Source organism: Cervus canadensis, chromosome 4 (assembly GCF_019320065.1).
Source record: "Cervus canadensis isolate Bull #8, Minnesota chromosome 4, ASM1932006v1, whole genome shotgun sequence".
Taxonomy (NCBI): domain Eukaryota; kingdom Metazoa; phylum Chordata; class Mammalia; order Artiodactyla; family Cervidae; genus Cervus; species Cervus canadensis.
The window spans coordinates 43,417,882-43,433,673 of record NC_057389.1 but is presented as its reverse complement, the minus strand read 5'-3'; the positions used below and the strand labels follow the sequence as shown (position 1 = coordinate 43,433,673).

The window sequence follows — 15,792 nt, the reverse complement described above, 5'->3', positions numbered from 1 at the left end:
AGGGGGAGGAGAAAGAAGTGTGAGGAGAAAGAAGAAAAAGGAGAAGAAAAACCACCACCACCCAAGCTGTCCCTGAGTCCAGTAACACCGGAGTCTCTGGGTGGGGACCCAGCCATCCGCTACTGGGTGATGCTGACACGTGGACAGAGTTGAGCACCACTGGCCCAGATGCTTTCCAAGGGACACTCCATCCTTTGTACCCTCCGATTCCTTCCATAAGTCTCTCTTCTGTCTTGCACCAGAAATCCTGGTCATTTTCTGCACTCTTCCCTACGGTGCCCAGCAAGTGGGCATGCCACAGGCACAGTGCCATGTCATGATATTTGAAAGACACCGACTTCCGTGGCAGCTCATCCACTTACAAACTACATGCCCTTGAGCAGAGCATAGGGCATTTCTGAATTTCAGATTTCTCCTTGTGAAAAGAGGGCTAGTAATAGGGCTTTGTGAGAGCTGGAGATAGCATTGGTGTGGTGAGTGGCACCCACTGGACGCTCAGGACTGTTGTAATTATTACTGTTGAACATGGCAGGAAACAGACCAGGCTGGAGAAGAGGCCTCCCTCTGGAGTCGAAGCCCTCGAGCATCCAAAATGCCTCACAGCTAATATCCTACCTTTTCCACGGCCCCTGCTGCTGGCATCCACCCAAACTGATATTTTTGTGCTGTCTTAGGTTTGATTTTCCATGAAGCACTGAGTCAGAACCACTCTCTGCCCCTCCAGGCATTACGGCTCCAGCCAGAAAAACCCAAACCCCACAACCTTCATAAGACAGAGGAAAGCTGACACTTACTTTCCTACAGGACTGAATACTTTCTAAACGTAGCAGCAGTGTGAGCTAGGGAGAGTAGCTGTACCTCCTTGTGTAAATGGGGAAGCGGGCTCAGAGAGGTTAAGTCAGTGCTGCCCTGTAGAAATGTAGTGTGACTCACATGTGTGCCTCCTCAAAGCCACACTGAAAAAAGATAAGGAGAAGCAGACAAAATTCATTTTAGTCGTGCACTTTATTTAACCCAGTATGTTTTAAATGTTCTCATTTTAACATGTAGCCCACACTTTGAAATTATTAATGAGATCTTTCCTTTTTCTTCATGATAAGTCTGGGAACTCCAGTGTGTATCTCAATACTGCCAGCACCTCCCAGTTCAGACCGGCCACACATCAAGTGTCAGTAGCCACGTGTGGCCCCCATACTTGGCAGCAGAGGATTCTGGGGTTACACTCTCTGTCCCAGGTACCACCTCCGGTTAGGGAGAGCTGAAGTTGGAGTGAGGGTTTCCTTGTTTCTGGTCCCAGTCCTATTCACTCATCACCTATTTCTGGATTGTTCCTTCCCAAGAGGAAGTAGTGTATTGTAGCCACATGGGGTGTGGCTAGCACAGATTGGAAACTCAAATCCCAGAGGTGCTGCTTTGTAGCTGCAAAGCCTTGAGCACGTCACCTGTCAGTACTCTGGTTTCTGCGTGCATAAAATGGGGTAATGATAACAGAGCCTCATGAGGTCAATGTGAGGAATAAATTCATTTTAGTAATAAATTGGTTCAGTGCAGCAGTGGGCAGATCCGAGCTCTAGGTCTGGGATCCAGGGACTCCCTTCTGAGGGTCCCCTCCTGCGCTGTCCAGGCCCGTCCACTGCAGGAAGCCTGGCAAGGCGGATGGGGCACTTCAGTGCTTTCCTAATCAGCCCACTTCCCTGAGCATGCAGTCCCCAAGGCCAGAGGGTTGTGGAGGCTGCTTCTGCAGTGGTTTTTCTTTATGTGTGTGCATGCCAGGTCGCTCAGTCATGTCTGACTCTTTGTGAGCCCGTGGACTATAGCCTGCCAGGCTTCTCCATCCGTGGGATTTCCCAGACAAGAATACTAGAGTGGTTGCCATTTCCTTCTCCAAGGGATCTCCTTGACCCAGGGATTGAACCTGTCTCCTACATTGGCGGGCAGATTCTTTACCACTGCGCCACCTGGGAAACCCAGTTTTCTTTCTTTTATTTATTTATTTATTTATTTTTTTGAGGGTTTGAAGTTGGAGCCAGCACAACCACTCAGAGAGGTTTTCATGCAGTAAATGCTGGTGGCTTCTCTCAGGGGAGGAGCCTGGGGGAGGCCACACCCCATGATTGATCATGTCAGTTCCTGGGCTCATGGTTTTTCCTCCCTTCTCTCTCCCAGCTCCCACTTTGCCCGTACCCACTTCAAATGCCTCCCCTCTGAGCACTCTTCCTCGACTCTTGCCCCAGCTTCTCTCCTCACCCCCAAAACATGGAGACAGAGGTGCCCTCCTTTCCCGTAGCGCTGGTTGCACCTCCCAGAGGCCCTCATTACACCCCACCTGGCTTCTGCACCCTCCCATCCTGAGGTGACCACCCTGCTACACTGACATCCCCTGCAGATTCAGTCTGACCCCAATTTACCTCCAGATTCTTCCAGCATCTGCTCCTCAGCTGGCACTCAATGAATAAACTAATGAGTGAATGAATGAGTGGAGGAATCTTATCCCAGTTTCACTGTAAGAACAAGGACTGTGGCTTCTTCTGTAAACTCTTAGCAGAAAAACATGCCTATGCCTGGGCTTGGAAAGTAAGAATCATCAAATCTTCTTATCCAAAAACACAGAACCTAAGCTCCATCCCCCAGAGATTGTTGTGTAGGTCTGGGGTCAGACCCAGGAAGCTGAATGTGTTTTCATCTCTCTAAGGCATTCTATAGCCTAGACAGGCTTAGAAAGACCTAATCCAGACCATTTAACCAGTGGGAGAACTGGAGATAGAGAGAGAGAGACATGGAGATATATAGAAATATGATGGAGCTACAAGGCCCACAGAGGGAAAACAGTATGATTCCATTCCACAAGTATTCTTAGGTGTTAACCATGTGAAGGAATCTGGGGTCCACTGGTTAAAACATAGCATTTATGAAGAAGGAAGAAAGCCAGGGGCTGCACTCAGAGGGATTTGGATTCCCTGCTGGACACGAGGGCTGTGTTGATGGAACAGTGGGAAACGCATCCCTGGGAAACAGCAGCATCCGAGAGCAGGATACACACAGCAGGACGTCCGCTCTTCACACACACCACCTTCTTCCCGCAGGTCTCCCGTGATGGCCGGTGGACTGTTCGCCGTGGATCGGAAGTGGTTCTGGGAGCTGGGCGGGTATGACCCAGGCTTGGAGATCTGGGGAGGGGAGCAGTACGAGATCTCATTCAAGGTGAGCCAGCCCCCGGAACGCCCCCTGTCCTGGCAGGTTGCCTGCCTAGCAGTGTCTGAGCCTGGGGAGACTGTGGAGGCCTCAGGTTCTGCAGCCCATCTGCTCAATGTTTGCATCGTCCCTTCTTAGATGATAGTGTTGGAATAGGACAGGCCTCATTTCCACTAAAGAGATAGTGTGTCACCATTGAGACGCCCAGCACACCAGCAGAGGGGAAGAGAGAGCCAGATAGTCGAACAGGACACACAGGCTGGTGGGAAGCTCTGCTCTGAGAACGATCCCGGGCCTCACAGAGGCCGCCTTGTCCTTAGTGGTTCCTGGCCACCTGTCTCAAGTTTTCCCTTTGTGTCTGTCCCTGCTGGAGTTTGATATACAGAAACCAGGGGCTAAGAGCTCAAGTTGTGGCATCAGAAAAGCCTGGGCTCCAATCCCAACATCACTACTCAGTAGCAGTGTGGCTTGGGGCAAGTTAGATTACCTCTCTGAGCTTTCTTTCCTCATGTAAGAGGATAGTAAGGCTACCTACCTTACAGAACGTTTGTGAAGATTAAATGAGATAATATCTAGAAAATGGTTAGCACCCAACCTGGGGACACAGCCACCAGTTAATAACTGGTAGAAATTATTAAAGAGTTGGAGAATAAATATTTACTATAAGCTATTAGACCAATCCATGGGCTGTAGAATCTTCTGATAATGGTAGTAAAGGAGACGATGGTTACTAGTTAACTACACAAACTTCTGAGGCCAACTTCTGCCCCTTTTTATTGGATTTTTTTATTGATCTCAAGTGAAGAATGAAGGCTTTGTCCATCTGTAGGGAAGACTATCTTGTTTTGTGCCCCTGTGGTTGGCTAGGGCCTGCTTCTAACACCCCTGGAACCCTTGGTAAGATATATCCCCAGCCCATGAGGAATGGCCAGCAGCATTACTGGGCTGAGTCCTATGAATGCACAACCCTGATGTCCACCGAGTCTGGCATCTACTTCCTAGGCAAAGGACCATTGTCACACACACAACAGTTAAGGCTTCGGTGCTGGGGTTAGATTGCCTAGGTCAGGTTGTAGCTCTGCTGCTTTGTACCAGCTGTGTGATCTTGGACAAAGAGTCCTTATCCGTCTGAACCTCAGTTTCTACTTCCATAGAATGGGTATAGTGACCCTCTAATCTTCACAGGGTTGTTGAGAGGATTAAATAAGGCTGTTCTTTTTAGGTGCTTCTCAATAAATATCCTGAAATAATGAAATAATAAATAATGAAAAATTATTTTCATTATTGTCATTGTCACTGCCACTGGGTGAGCAGTTCAGAGTGGGGGACATTAATTCTTTGGCCACCTGATGTGAAGAACTGACTCATTGGAAAAGACTCTGATGCTGGGAAAGATTGAAGGCAGGAAGAGAAGGGGATGACAGAGGATGAGATGGTTGGATGGCATCACCGACTCAATGGACATGAGTTTGAGTAAACTGCGGGAGTTGGTGATGGGCAGGAAAGCCTGGCATGCTGCAGTCCATGGGGTTGCAAAGAGTTGGACACAACTGAGTGACTGAACTGAACTGAGCAAGAAAACAACCTAGAATTCTCCTGAAACATTATTTTGGTTTGAAAAACAGTCTTTTTCCATTTTACCTTCAGATTTCTGAAGTTATCTCCCATAAGGGAGCCAGCCCTTTAAATAAAACTAATATTAAAATCCAGGAGTAACATTAAAAATATTTAGCAATCATGATGGCACCAGCCAGTCAGAGCGATGCCAGCTGTCAAGAAGCATCCATCCACTCTGGTATGCAGCAACTCAGGTGCAGCCTGGATCAGAGCTGGCAGGACCCTGTGCAGAGCACTTCACACGTGTTGTCTTATTTAATCCTTACAACAGCCCTAGGAGGGTGGAATCATTATTATACCTATTTCACAGGGAGGCAAGTGGAGTTCAGACCAAGGTCCCACACAGTTAGAACTAACAGAAGCAGGACATGAACCCAGGCCTACCTGACTGCAGGGTCTGCGCTCTGACCTGCCGTGTTGTACAGGCCTCTGCAGGGACGTGAGAGCGCTTGAGAGGAAAACTAGCCTGAGAGGTTTCTCTGCAATCTCTTACTTCCTTCTCAGTTTTTGCCTCCTCCTGGGGGCAGTTAACCCCCTCTTGGGGTTAATTTACTAGGCGATTCTACAGCCTCTCAGTGAATTGAATTAGTAAGCAGTCTAAGTCAAAAATAGTTTTGCTCTCCCAACCAACTCTGGTCCTTCAGTAGAGGCTGCCCCTTATTGTGTGAATATGTATTGTGAGACTGCGTTCAGAAAAGGAGTGGTGATTGATTAGTGATGTCTGCCATGGGTGCAGGTTTGGTGGGTGATAGCACATATGTCATTTATAATCTCTAGCCCTTGCAATTTAGTTTCCCAAATGCCACATCCTTACAGGTACAGTAGAATCACACATAAGGCATCAGAAGAGTTTTAACTTCACAGTTCCTCAATTTACCAGTTAAACAAACTTAACTTATGAAGTTTGTTTCCAGAAATGGACACATGAGAGTTCTGAGTTCTCACCAGAATATGAACGTCAACAGTATAATAATCTTTGCTTGTTGTATCCCAAGAACCAAAAGGATTGCCCGACAGGGAGAAAGCACTTAATAAATAATTGTTGGCTGACTACTCAGACCAGCTATGTCATTGCCTGAACCAGCCTCCCTGGTCAGAAAGTCCCCCTTCGGAAAGTCCGTGGAGAGTGGTGATGGTAGAGAAAGGAGCACAAAGGAATTTCTAAAACCCAAAATGATCTCATTCTGTGTTTTTCAAAGACCCATCTGATGATGGTCATCAGGCAATCGTGGCAGAACAAATGGCATTCTCCCCCCACAGTTTATTTACAAAAGACTCAGTAATGGGCGATGAGGTCTCTCATCCGGGAGGGGGAGGGAGGCTGGCTCCTGTTTCCATTTGATCCAATTATCTCCTCCACTCTGGAGAGGAAATGAGACTGTGTAACGAGGTGTCCCCCAGGTCTGGGAGGGAGACCCTTCTCCCTTGGCTTTCTCTCTCAGGCTGTGGAGCCAGCAGCAGCCCCTTTGCCAGCACACTGTCTCCCGGGCAGGCTTGCCCACAGCGGTGAGGGCACAGGGGAGCCCAGTTGTCTGCCTGAAATGCCGGGTGTTCAGTTTCAGCCAGAGCAGGGCATTTACAAAGGGCCAAATTGCCTCTGATTAATCTCTGCTGGGCTCCCTTTTCTTCTTGGTGACAGAGAAGAGAGACTGGTCTGAAAAGCATGAGTGTATTTTCAGAAATTAAGATAATTTGATACATGCCATCAGGGCTGATGGATTAATAATTTGGCTCCAATTTCAGACCAGGCCATCTATCCTGATGGGAAAACCGTAAAAAAGATGTTCCGAAGGCTCTGAAATTTCTAGAAGAGTCATTGACTCTTTTCTTCTTAGTCAACAGCTTTTCTTTATAAAAGGCACAGTCACACTAAGAGAGTTCTCCTGCCTGGCAGTTACACTCTTCCCAGTTCTGGTGGTCAGATAACTCTTTAACCCTGTAGCCTGGCCTGCCCCCACCTCCATGAGGTGCTTACCATTCCTTGCTTTCTCTCCACCCTCCTCCCCATTGCATTAGTCTAGACTCTTAGTAACAGATAACCAATATCCTGGTCAAACTGGCTTAAGCAAAAAAAGTCAGAATTGATTGGCCCACACGACTGAAATTCCAGGGTAGATCCTCCAGGTCCAGCTGGAACCAGAGACTAACCCATCTCATCCAGGCTCCATCTCCCTTAGTCCCTCAGCTCTGCTTTCATCTGGGTGACTTCCCTCTCAGGCAGGCTTTCTCTCATGGAAATACCCAGCAGCCCAGTGGGAAGAGTTTCTTTTTCCCCTCATTCCTATAGTAAGTCGCCAAGTCAAGTCTCTGACCTTCTGGTTCTTGCCTATCCCCAAGCAGTGTTCTGACTGGTCAGCTGCTGTCTGAATCTGATCAGTCACATGCCCATCCTGGAGCCAGGAAGGTGGGATGAGCTGGTTCCCCAAAGGAAAGTCTAGGCACTGTGTGCAGAACAGAGGCAGGACATGGCAAACCACAGAGGTCCACCTCACCCAGCCATGTGGGATGCTCGCAAGCCCCAGGATCACATGCTTTGCCATCTTTGGGGGCATGCACTGTTCATTTTTCCTGAAGTGCCCTTCCTTAGTCTGGCCAACCCATACTCATCTTTCTGGGCTCAGCCTGTCTTATGCCTCCTCTCAACCTTAACCTGAGCTCCCTGTGATGATTAGGGGCCACCCCAGGGTCACTTCCAGCGTGTCTCCAAATTCCTCCCACTGACATGACCCAAAGATTGACCTGTCTCCCCAGCTATACTCTGAGCTCCCTGGAGGCAGGGAGGGAGTCTTATTCATCTCCGTACCCTAGTTCCTGGCCCATCATAGGTGTTTTAAATACCTGTTAGTGGCATCAATTCCTATCTGATATCCTTCCTTCATGCTGCCCTTCCCAGACTTACATCTCCATCTTTGGGTACTGGTGGTGTAATGAGAAAGTACTCAGCAAGAAGGCAGAGCACTGGCTTCTCATCTCTGCTACCTGTCCACCTGGAGACAGGGCCAGTCGCTTGACCTCTCTGGCCCTCCCATCCCGCATGATCCTGATAGAGTTTTCCTTCCTATCCAAGGTAGGCTCAAATAAGATGCTGTAGAGAAAGCCCTTGGCCTTACATGAGCACGAGAGTGGTTCGGATTAGAGGTGGTTGGTGGCAGGATGAGCAAGAAGGGGATTGCCCAGCATCCTCAGGAGGCTGAGGTTAGGATGTCTTCAACGCTGAGCTCCTGGAGAAGTGTCCACAGGGCAACGTGGCTGAGCTAGTGTGAGAAGGACATGGGCTTTGGGACAATGAAAGTGGGCATATCTTTTGTTAGCAATTTGGCAAAATCTGTTACATTTCAAAACAAGCACATTCTTTGACCCAAAATTCCACCCTCAGGAGTTTAGCCGAGAGAGACAGAGCAAAGATTGAGGCAGGAGCTATTTGTTGAAGTGTTACTTACCAGAGGGGAAGACTGAAAATGACCTTCAGTGTGAGATCTTAGAGGATACATAAGTTAGAGCACATCCCAGCAGTGAAATATTATATAAAAGAAGTTTGATGTGCCCAAAAGTAAATTTTAAAAGATGTAAAAAATTGCGTGATATATATATAGTCCCATGTTTAGTATTCAAAAATATGACAAATGCAGGGCCCTGGTGGCTCAATGGTAAAGAATCCACCTGCCAATGCAGGGGACACAGCTTCAGTCCCTGGTCCGGGAAGATCCCACATGCTGAAGGACAACTCAGCCTTGTACCACAACTACTTAAGCCCTCACCCCTAGAGCCTGTGCTTCGTAACAGAATCCACTGCAATGAGAAGCCTGCACACCGTTATGAAGAGTAGCCCCTCTCCTCGCCACAACTAGAGAAACCGTGCGTGCAGCAACGAAGACCCAGTGTAGCCATAAATGAATAAATATATCTTTTTTTTAAAATGTGACAAATGCAAACAACAACAACAACAAAACCTGAGAAGAGTATCATTACACCAGCTAATGTTTACTGAGCACTCATAACATCGCGTGGTTGGAGCGGGGTTTTCAGCCCTGTCCTCTGACTTCAGACCGAGCCTCTGCTGTGCTGTCCTCTGACCCATGGTGCCTTGAAAGTTTCTCACCCCCTTGGGGCATCTAGGGTGGAAGGGCTGCAGTGAGGCTGTCCCTTCCTATCCATGTGTTTCTGTAGCATTGAATGTGTTCATCATCACACATATCACTTCTAGAAACAGGAGAGAAATTAGGTTTAACAATAAGGAAAAACTGTTATTTTTTTCAACCCTCTCGGCCCACCCCTCCCGCATACCTCCCAGTGCTTTGTTAGGGCCATTTGCCAGTTCAGGGAGGAGTTTCCCCCAAGTGAGGCCCACAGAGAAGGGAGTCACAGTGAGGAACCCCTAGGGAAGGATGGCGCCCCCTGAGTCCAGGTCTGTTCCAGGAGGCAGAGGCAGCAGCCCCCCGCTCTGGGAGAGTGAGATGGAGACCTCCTGAGGGCCTCTTGGAGCAGGATCAGCTGAGCAAGGGAGTGACAGAGAGCCACACGAGGGGACCAGAGAGAGCCTTGTTCCCAGAGGGAAACCCACACGTCTGAACAGAGGCAGGAGGCCTCAGGGGTGGGGTTTGCTTAGTCCAACGCCAGTCCCAGACTGCCTTGTGCAGATTTAGAAAACTCCCAGACCTTGCTTCCATAGAGCTCACAGCGTCATCAGGAGGATTAAGTGAAACACGGTGTATGAAAAGAAAACAGAACACACAGCAGAAGCTGGTGAGGGGTGGTGGTGCTGTGACCTAATGCCTGAGTGCTGGCAGGTGGCAGAGCCAGGGCCGAACTCCAAATGTCCTGACTCTCAGCCCAGCGCTTATCTCACTCCACCTGGAGGGAGGGGGCAGCCTAGAGCAGGGCCCCAGAAGTCAGAACCAACCCCAAAGGAGTTAAGTTGCCACCTGGGAGGGTGTTTGGGGCCCCCACGCAAGTGCCAGCCTGCCATCACCTCTCCCATCCCTTCCACTGCCCTGTCCAGCCCCCTCTGACTCAGACCAGTTGCAGCATCGCTGCCGGGAACCCAGCGCTGGCTCCTTCCTTCGCTGGATTATCTGAGGATGCTGGGAACTTGCTCTGCTGTGTGCAGCGTTTTCCTCCTGGTCATGTGTACCCAGACTTTCTAAGAGCTGTCTGCCGGGAACAGGGAGGCATTCTGCCCCTGACTTTGAGCAGCCATTTAAGATTCCATGAATGTCTCTGTGGGCACCTGCCCCTCCCACCATTCCTCCAGGAAAAAGGCTCGGAGGCCCGAGGGTCACCTGTGGTATACATCACTCCTTAACCAGCACACAACCATCTCTTCCTGCTTCAGTCTTTTATCACTAAAAATGGCAATAACAACTTCTTCAGAGGTTATAAAAAACTAAATGGCATAAAACATTTGTTTGGCCTAGAGACAGACAAAAAGAAGGCAGTCAGTGAGTGGTAGCTGTTTGGATGAAAACCTTCATGTTAAAAAAGGAAGCAGAACAGCCCGAGGATAAAGTACATTGGCTTTGAAATCACACCACCTGGGTTCTGGTACAAGCTCCATCAGCTAGTGGCTGTGTGACCTTGGGAAAGTGACTTAACCTCTCTGAATTTCTTCATCTGTAAAGTGGCAATAGAATGACCCTTACTTCATAGGGTGGGTGTGAGCACGATATTAGTCAAAATGTGTTAAAAGCTTAGCTCAGCTCTTGGTGCATTATAAACAATCAATTATGATAGCTGTTAATGTCAGCATTGTGGTCAATGTGTATGGGCTGCGGTTGCAGGAAGACAGGAATAGGAGAAGCTTTGAGGCTGGTGAGACAGAGGCCAGAGACCTTGGCTCCAGGCCCAGCTCTGAAATGAACTCCCAGCAAGACCTGGGACAGCTCACCTGCCTTTTGGGATGAACCTTTATTTTCTCACTGAAAGGACACTGACAACCCCAAACTCACAGCGCTGTCTAAAGGCATAGTGAGAACTGGCATTGCCACTGTCCTGAGAAGGGCTGTCTCTAATCCAGCTAAGCTCGTTCTCAAAGTGGTCCCCAGCCCAGCAGCACCAGCATCGCCAGGAATTTGTTAGACGTGTAAATTCCCAGACGCCACGCAGACCTGCCAAGTCAGACATCATAGGAGTGGGGCCCAGCAGTCTGTGTTTTAGCAGGCTCCCCTGGTGATTCTGATGCTCACTCAGGATTGGAAATCATGGCTGTAATGAGTCAGTGAGGCCTTCCGCAGAGTGGAGGCTCAGGCTGGGGTGTGAAAAGATCCCACGGTGGTTGGCAGGGTGGCTCACAGGTACCAACACCGTCACCCCACTTTCAAGGCTCTATATCGTTAGGTCCATCCTTGGCTGCCAGTTTCTGATTCATCGCTTCCAGCAGGGCTTTAGAGCAAGGCTGACCAGCCTATGTGTGAATGAATGAATGTCTGTACCAGGTTGCACTGTTCATGGAAAGAAAAGCACACGTGCCCAACAGAGAAACATGAGTGCCCTGCAGCTGACTCCCACAGCATCCAGGGTGTGTGGACAGGTCAGAGGTGGCTGGAACAGGGGGCAGAGGCCTTGACTGCAAGCCTCGGGTGACCGCTTTGTCCTGCAAACAATATGAGTACCAAGAGGGGTCTTTGTGGAAGACCATGATAGGGTCAGGACTAGGCTTGAAAAAGATCAAAGTGCAGTCTCAGACCGGCCTAGTTCTGAGGGCCCCCACCCTGGATTCCACTCTGGGCTCTGCCACGTACGAGCTGTGAGCCCTGGGGAAGGCGCTGGAGCTCACCAGCCTCACTTTCCTCACATGTGAGAGGTATGGCAGTACCTCCCTCACTGGGTGGTTGTGAGATGGCTCTGTATCATATGGGAGCCAAAACCTAACAGATCCTACAACTTAAGTCATTTATTAAGGGGAAAAAGCTCTAATGTACGGCGGCCACCCCCCAGTTTTTGGCCAAGTTGACTAAACACCTCAGGATATCACTGAAACAACCAGATGTTTAGTTTATTAATTTAGACACACATATGCTTTAAAGTATGTTATTGATATATAAAATAATATTGGGCTTCCCTCATAGCTCAGTTGGTAAAGAATCCGCCTGCAATGCAGGAGACCTGGGTTTGATCCCTGGGTTGGGAAGATCCCCTGGAGAAGGGAAAGGATACCCACTCCAGTAAAATAATATATTAACCTAGAAATAAATTTAAATGGATTTTTAAAAACTAAAGTTGGGCTTTTTTCCTCTTTTACCAACTGAACCTGGTAACCATTATAAGCATCTAAAACTACCATGAGTGAGATCCTTTCCTAAAACAGTATCTTGTTGTTCAGAACAACCTAATATGTCCAAAATAGTATGAACTTCTGGAAGACATGGATCCAATGTCATTCCTTCTTTCCTGAGGGAAGTTGTATGGCCTGTATGTGGCGTGTCCCACCAGTAGAGCCAGCTGCCACGTGCCCAGGTGACAACATTGGGTTTGCTCGGAGTCCTGTGTGCCTCAGCATTACCTCATCCCTAGGAGGGAGGCACAGTAATTCACCCCATATTCACCCCATATTGCAGATGAGGAAACTGAGGCTTTCAGATTCACAAAACTTGCTTAAGAGCCGGAACCGAGCTCATCACCACTACCCTCTGTTCTTCCTAAACTCACAGATAATGTGGAATAATTGGTGATGATTATTCTCTTAATTGATGCAGCAGCTCCCAAGCACTGGTGAATAGGGTTTGGACTTCACTGGGGTCCTCAGCCGAGCTGCCAACAGCAAAAGCCATAGCTGGCTGATGGCTTCTCCCTTCCATGGGCAGGTAGGATGCCTGTCCATTCCCGATCGGTTTCCAGGCAGCCATTCCCTTGAGAGAGAGGTTTCTTCCCACCCCACTTGCTGGCGCATCCCCTCTGCGGGACGGCCGCTCTGACACGTGGTCTCCAGGGCCCATTGTGTCTTCCTGATGCTCATCACCACTCGTTTCTTTCCTCCTCAGTTTAGGAGATAAGAGCGAGTAATTGTCTTTTATAGACACTGTAATGAAGCCTGTCATCACACAAAGGAAGTTTGCTAATAAAATAAATCAAAGCAGCAGTGGAAATGAATGGGGAGCACGCTTTTACAATTAGATTTGTACTTGTCTAGTGGCATGGTGCTTCCAGGGAGAAGGCTGTGGTGCAGAGGAAGCGGCACCGGGAAACAAGCTGGCAGAGTGTGCTCAGAAATTCCTTGCGCTGGACCTGGGCTCCCTGAGCAGGCCCAGGAGCAGAGGGCACAGAGAGCGAGGGAGGCAAGACGGCTAACTCCAGAGAAGGGCTGTAAGATGCCATCTCAGCCGCCAGTCTTTGTTCCCATCCAAATGTGACCGGGTCCTGGCCAAATGTGGGTGGCTCTGCAGCGCCTCTCCCCTCTGCCCCCAGCGGGGCCCTTCTCCTGCCTCTATGTTACCTGGGGGACAGAAGAACCCCTCGGGCAGCCAGGCCCGGTGACTCTGCCCCTCCCGCCTGGCCCTGTCATCCTCCTGGTCAGTTTCAGGTTCTGCCACCAAGTCAGTCAGAAAAACGACACCATCTCTTTGCGCTTCACTTTCTCCATGTGGGAAATCGGGCCATAGGATATTAAAAAAAAAAAAAAGCTGATGGTGTTGGGTGTATCATTTCAAGGCAGTGGTACTTCTCGTCCTTTCGCAAAGAGAAGTGAGTAACACTAATCAGGTTTGCTGTGGCCCGGCATCCAGCTGAGTGCTCTTCACGGCTTGTCTCAGGCCGTCTCGGCAGCCTTGCGAGGTAGCAGTGACTCTCATGCCCCCGGTCACGCGGCTGCACTGGTGGCACTGGCCTTAGAAAAGACTGTCTGCTCATACCACCCCCTTGCTGTGGTTGTTGTGGGTCTTGGGGGGCTGCTGTCCTCTGCTGTAAAGGCAGGGAGGTGGGGGGCCTGAAGGTACACAGGTAGGTACCCTGGGCCAGGAGCTGAACCTGGAGTCCATCTCCCCAGCCCAGAGCCAGTCAGGAAATAAGTCAATGCCTCCAGCTTTTATCATGTCCCTAGATGGAAAATCCCCTGCAGCCTCAGGATCCTGCCAGATAAACAGTGAACACCACAGCGGGGTGGTGCCTACTGTGTATGATGTGTTCTGAGTGGCCACAGTGTGGTTTTTTGTTTTTTTGTTTTTTTTAGGATTTATTTGTTTTAATTTTTGGCTGTGGTAGGTCTTCATTGCTGCATGTGGCCTTTCTCTAATTACAACAAGCAGGGGCTACTCTTCCTTGTGGTGCTCTAATTATGGCAAGCAGGGGCTACTCATTTCTCTTTGCGAAAGGATGAGAAATACAATCACCTTGAAATGATATAGTATTTGCCCTTTCACCCAACACTGTCATATTTTTTGTTTTCATATATCCTGTGGCCTGATTTCCCACATGGAGAAAGTGAAGCACAAAGAGATGATGTCGTTTTTCTGACTGACTTGGTGGCAGAACCTGAAACTGAATCCACGCCTTCAGAGTGGCTTCCCTTGTTGCAGAGCACCGGCTGTAGGCTTGTGGGCTTTAGTATCTGTAGCACACGGGCTCAGCAGTTGTGGCTCTTGGGCTCTAGAGTGCTGGCTCAGTAGTTGTGGTACACAGTCTTAGTGTTCTGCAGCATGTGGGATCTTCCTGGACCAGGGATCAGACCAGTGTCCTTGTATTGCAAGGTGGATTCTTAACTACTGGACCACCGGGGAAGCTCCAGAGGGAGTTCTTTAGGGTTGGATGTACCCAGAGCTGCTCAGACTGCTCAGGTGCTCCCAGGGAACTCGGCGGTTGGCAGCAGCTTTCACTGAACAGGTATGCATCTCTCGGAAGGCAGTTTGCATTCTGACTCAGCTGTCAGTGAGTCAGGTCCAGGGCAGGGAAGCCATTGTCCAAAACCAGGATTCCTCCTGGGCTCTGGACATCCTGGGAATCTGAGGGCATTTGGCTGCCTCAGACCTCTGAGTAGATCAGGGTCACCCTCAGGAACCTTCAGACTGATGGCCAGCGTGGTCACGGCCAAAGAATCCCGAGGTCACAGCACAGAGAAGGATCTGGAAATCCATCTGCATAAAGGAAGGCTCCTTGCCAGGCAAAGCCGGAGACACAGCCTCGTTAGCTAATGCAAGTTTAATATGGAGTCGAGAGAGCTGGATGCCAGCCTAGTCCACTGCCCAGAAGACATTCAACATAGAGCAGGGGAAGGTGTGCCCCACCTGCTCTGTGCCACTCCGCCTCCCTCAAGGCAGGGGCGGCCCAGCGACCCGGGCAATATCCGCCAGACAAAAGCATCGCTTCCACATCAGTCACTCTGTATAAAGGAAGAGTTATTGTTATAGGATGCTGGCGCCTGATCAATATCTCCTGCTTTGAAAATAAACTTCTTGGCTTGGTCCTGACATTAATCTACCATCAGGAGCCCATTATCTCGAGACCAATGTTCTGTTCTATTCACTTGCTCGATTTTTTTTCTCTCCCCCAAGACCAGAATATAATTGCATTTCTCCAAGCAGCATTTCCACTAATTGCAGTCCCATATGTGCCTATCCCCTCGTGGGATATGACTGTTTCCTTCCTGGGGCGGCTTTCCCTGACAGGTGGGGGTAATGCAGCATATCCCATCTGTCTGTCCGATGAGTCCATCTAGTTACCTTGCTTTGGCTTCTGAAGAGTGCACATCGCCATCTGAAAGTCCCTGTATTAGGTATCTACTGCCACAGGAAAAAATAATCTCAAAGTGGCAGTAGACAGTTATTATCTCAAAGTCTTGGAGGGTCAAGGATTTGGGAGTGGCTAAGTGAGATAGTTCTGCCTGGGTCTGTCACGCAGTTGTGTCAGCCAGGGCTGCAGTCATCTGAAGGCTTGACTGGGTCTGGAGGATCCACTTCTAAGCTATGGTGGGCAAGTCAGGACTCTTAGCAGGAGACCTCAGCTCCTCACGACCTATGCCTCTCCACGGGGCTGTTTGAGGGTCCTCACAATGTGGCA

At 49.3% G+C, this 15,792-nt stretch overlaps 1 protein-coding gene across 2 annotated transcripts in view; it reads left to right on the top strand.

The window, feature by feature from the left end:
* The window catches only part of GALNT10 (polypeptide N-acetylgalactosaminyltransferase 10), a 215,832-nt gene that overhangs the window by 180,092 nt on the left and 19,948 nt on the right, over positions 1-15,792 (top strand). For both annotated transcript variants that reach the window (XM_043464892.1, XM_043464893.1), the window contains exon 7: positions 3,084-3,201. In XM_043464892.1, the coding sequence (XP_043320827.1) occupies positions 3,084-3,201 (118 nt within the window). The remainder of the gene's footprint in view (positions 1-3,083; positions 3,202-15,792) is intronic.